The sequence below is a fragment of the Eumetopias jubatus genome, unplaced genomic scaffold (genome assembly GCF_037043125.1).
Source record: "Eumetopias jubatus isolate StellerSeaLion01/CBP00866 unplaced genomic scaffold, mEumJub1_p1.0 scaffold_11, whole genome shotgun sequence".
Classification (NCBI taxonomy): Eukaryota; Metazoa; Chordata; class Mammalia; order Carnivora; family Otariidae; genus Eumetopias; species Eumetopias jubatus.
The window spans coordinates 12,444,252-12,446,631 of record NW_028274817.1 but is presented as its reverse complement, the minus strand read 5'-3'; the positions used below and the strand labels follow the sequence as shown (position 1 = coordinate 12,446,631).

The window sequence follows — 2,380 nt, the reverse complement described above, 5'->3', positions numbered from 1 at the left end:
ATGGCAACATTTAAAATGGGGGATGGTTGTCATGATGTCAATGAAAACTAAAAATTATATTCTGTTATGTTGTCTAGATGGTAATTTACTTTGCTCAATGCCATGTCTCCAGCACCTAGAGGAGTGCTTGGCACATAGCAGACACCGAGTAATATTCATGGGATGAATACACGGATCAATGGTGAACGACAACACAGACCTACCGAATTCCTACTGTGGGCAAGGCACCAGGTAATATGCTATTGGGAAGAGTCTGTCATTTATTCAACAAATACTGAGCGCCTCCTATGTCTGAGGCACTGGGCTCGGTTCAAAGCGTCTAACTATGGAGGATTTAGTGTGCCCTTTTAGAGCTTATAGCTGGCTCAATGACAAGTAGCCAGAAGTAAAAGATAGATTCCTTGCTCTTGGGAGCTAGCTATTTTAAAATCGAGTTGAGAAGGCAAGACAAACGCAAGAAAGTTAAATAATGAGAATTTCTCACATATATCATTCAAAGGCGGGCATCCCTTTTTTAGGTGGAGTACTAAGGCTTACGGATTCTGCCTGCAATTAAGTTCATGCCCAGTTTTGTTTTCTGAGGGCTTCGATGCTCTTCCCTCAGACACTTAACCCTACCCTTTCCTTACTCCTTCACTCTATGTTATTTTCATTTATCACGCTGGCTTTCCTGCATCCTGTAAACCCCCGGTCAAACAGGGAACAAAATAAAGCGTGATGAGTCTTGTTTACTTTGAAACATCCCAACCTTTCTGCCTACACCACTGAAAGCAATCAAACTTCAAAGTCGGTTGGCTGTATCATCTCAGCACTTTTAATTTAGATGTAGTTACATTTGCATAACAGTTTAGCTGTGAATTTGGCAGGAAATTTCTGAAGAGTTATTTTGGTTCTACAGAGAGCGCGCCCAATGTCTAATAAGCAGATCTCCTGTGTGGTACTGCATTTTTATCTATACAAAAAAAGGACCCTGGAGGCTCATACCTTGGCAAAAGCTTTTTTGCTAACCAATAATACGATTAGCAGCATTGCTTTTCCTGAGAGTGATAATGTGGTGAAGCCTGTTGAATTTTTGAAACCATAGTAACAATACAGGAGAAACTCAATGAAAAATGGCATTTTAAAATTGTGTATGGTTTACTTTTCTGATTAGAAATGTATATTCATAATAATCCATTTGGAAGATGCAGCAAAATATAGACAGGGTAAACATCACTCATAATCCTACCACCTGAAGCTAAGCACTTTAATATACTGGAATAAGTTGTTCTAGTTATTTTTTGCTGGCTGTGTGTGTGTGTGTGTGTGTGTGTGTGTGTGTGTGTGTGCACGCGCGCGCGTGCATGTGTAGATAGATTTTTACATTTCTTGAATACCCAGAAGAAAATGGCTGGGTCGTATAGTACGTGTGTGTTTAGTTTTATAAGAAACTGTCAGGCTTTTTCCACTGGTGGTTGTAACCTTCCCCCACACTGCTACCGACGTATGAGAGTTCCAGTTGCTCCCCCTCATCCACGTTAGGTGTTACCAGCCACGCTGGTGCGCATATTGGTGTCACATTCTGGTCTAGTCATCGGGATGACCGAGTACCTAGCACACGCATTTCTAGGCTGAGGCCTGATCAGGGCCCAGGGGACACCGATGACATAGCAACATCTATGATGTCACAAAGGCTGCTCCCTGACCAATGAGGGGCGGCAGCGTGGGGACAGAGTGGGCACGAGTGAGCACTGGAGACTGGTGTGTTGAGAGGCTCAGGCCGGCTGGACAATCAAGGTAGGCCGATCAGAGCAAAACACCATGTCTGGGAAAAGAAGTGGTCAGAGCTCCTATAGGCTGGGGAAGCAGACATCCTCCTGCTCCACAAAAACCAAGCTGCAGTTCCCCGTGAGCCATGAAGAACCCCTCCTGCAGGAAAGCCACCCTGCCCAGAACCTGAGCTTCTCCAGACAGGTCTGCCTGTCGGCCATCCTGAAGTACGTGGCCACCAACATTCTGGAGCTGGTGGGCAACAAGGCCCACCACAACTGCAGGGTGCAGACGGCCATGGACAACAACATGCAAACCAGCCTCCTCTTTGAGGATGACACCACTTCTCAGGTCTCTGAAATGTTCTAATCCAGCAAGAGCTGCTGATACCTGAGTCCACACCACCTCACCCAGTGCCGAAACCTCTCCCAGAAGGAGCCCTGTGCTGCCAACACCTGCACACGCCAATAAAGAAGTGAATTCCATTGGCCTGCTTCTGGCTCCTCTCAATTGTAGCCATGCTGGGTTGAAGTCGTCCGTGAACTCTGCAGGAGAATGAGCTCAGTGGAGAGTTGGAGGGATAGAGGATGCGGTCAGTGCGGGGTGCTTGAATCAGTGGTTTCGGAGGAGT

At 46.0% G+C, this 2,380-nt stretch overlaps 1 protein-coding gene across 1 annotated transcript; it reads left to right on the top strand.

The window, feature by feature from the left end:
- The first annotated feature begins 1,800 nt into the window (after nt 1-1,800).
- LOC114224617 (histone H2A-like 3) lies at nt 1,801-2,118 on the top strand. The gene has a single exon (XM_028123838.1). It carries the CDS (start codon nt 1,801-1,803, stop codon nt 2,116-2,118), a length of 318 nt encoding a protein of 105 aa, XP_027979639.1.
- The last annotated feature ends 262 nt before the right edge of the window (nt 2,119-2,380 follow it).